Source organism: Plasmodium vivax, genomic scaffold (genome assembly GCF_000002415.2).
Source record: "Plasmodium vivax scf_7036 genomic scaffold, whole genome shotgun sequence".
In the NCBI taxonomy this organism is placed as follows: domain Eukaryota; phylum Apicomplexa; class Aconoidasida; order Haemosporida; family Plasmodiidae; genus Plasmodium; species Plasmodium vivax.
This window is the reverse complement of record NW_001850027.1, coordinates 1-1,162: the sequence shown is the minus strand read 5'-3', so window position 1 is coordinate 1,162 and position 1,162 is coordinate 1. Positions and strand designations below refer to the sequence as shown.

The window sequence follows — 1,162 nt, the reverse complement described above, 5'->3', positions numbered from 1 at the left end:
ATGGCTGGCAACTAGAAGGCACAGTCGAGGCTGATCAGCGGGTTTAAACTCAATGGTGATGGTGATGATGACCGGTACGCGTAGAATCGAGACCGAGGAGAGGGTTAGGGATAGGCTTACCTTCGAACCGCGGGCCCTCTAGACTCGAGCGGCCGCCACTGTGCTGGATATCTGCAGAATTGTCTTGACCCTTCAGCGGGACGACGTAGCGCTTGGCCTCGTGGTGCAGGGCGCTGTACACCGTGAAGGTCTTCTTGCGCGTGAAGGACATGTCCGAGTTGGAAATGATGCAGTCGCTGGTGTCCTCGGAGGCGTACGAAATGAAGCTGTTGCAAGAATTGTCGCAGACGCAGATGAAGTGAGGGAGGGGGTACAGGAAAAGGAAAGGAGAGTACCTCTTCAGAATGCGATTATCATGGGGGATGGGATAGATATGGCTCTGCCCAACGATGGTAGAAACCAAAATGTTTTGCAAATTATTCCTTTCATTATTGGTGGCATTAATGGTGGAGCTCCAAATTAAGTCATTTAAAATGTCGTGTCTAAAAAAGATCATTTTTTTGCTCAAGTGACGGATTCTACACGGGTTCGTAGCAAAAATGATGTTCCTTTTGGAGGAGAAAAAGGACTCTATGTTTTGTTTAAACTTCCTAATATAGTATGGTAGAATGGGCATTTTGGGAATGCTATTTTTGCATGCACATGGGTCGTTTATCCCAGGAATGAAGATCAAATAGCAGTGCTCCAGAATCAATTTAAACTTCGAAATGAGCATAACGGATAGCTTTTCAAACCCCTTTATATACACCTTGTGGAAGTTTCTGTTGTAATCAAATTTGAGGCTTATGAAGTCCCCCATGAAAATGAATCCCACGGGGAGCTCATTCTCCGGGTAGGTATTCACGTACAGTGAGAGCATCTTGTCCAGCACCTCGAACGTGTAGGGGCTGTCCAAATACACGTCGTGCATGATGATCCAGTTGTGTCTCTTGTCATTCTTCCGCACGATGATTTCGTATTCCTCCACCTCCTTTTTCTCCTTTTCGTTTTCGAAGTCGTAGAACATGGTGAAGGGTACTGGATCCGAGCTCGGTACCAAGCTTAACTAGCCAGCTTGGGTCTCCCTATAGTGAGTCGTATTAATTTCGATAAGCCAGTAAGC

General features: G+C 46.5%; 1 protein-coding gene across 1 annotated transcript; it reads right to left on the bottom strand.

Moving 5' to 3' along the window:
* Positions 1-49: 49 nt before the first annotated feature.
* On the bottom strand, positions 50-1,066 carry PVX_208290 (DNA polymerase epsilon subunit B, putative; the record flags this gene model as incomplete). The annotated part of the gene is made up of 1 exon (XM_001612329.1): positions 50-1,066. One exon carries the CDS (start codon positions 1,064-1,066, stop codon positions 50-52), a length of 1,017 nt encoding a protein of 338 aa, XP_001612379.1.
* Between the last annotated feature and the right edge of the window lie 96 nt (positions 1,067-1,162).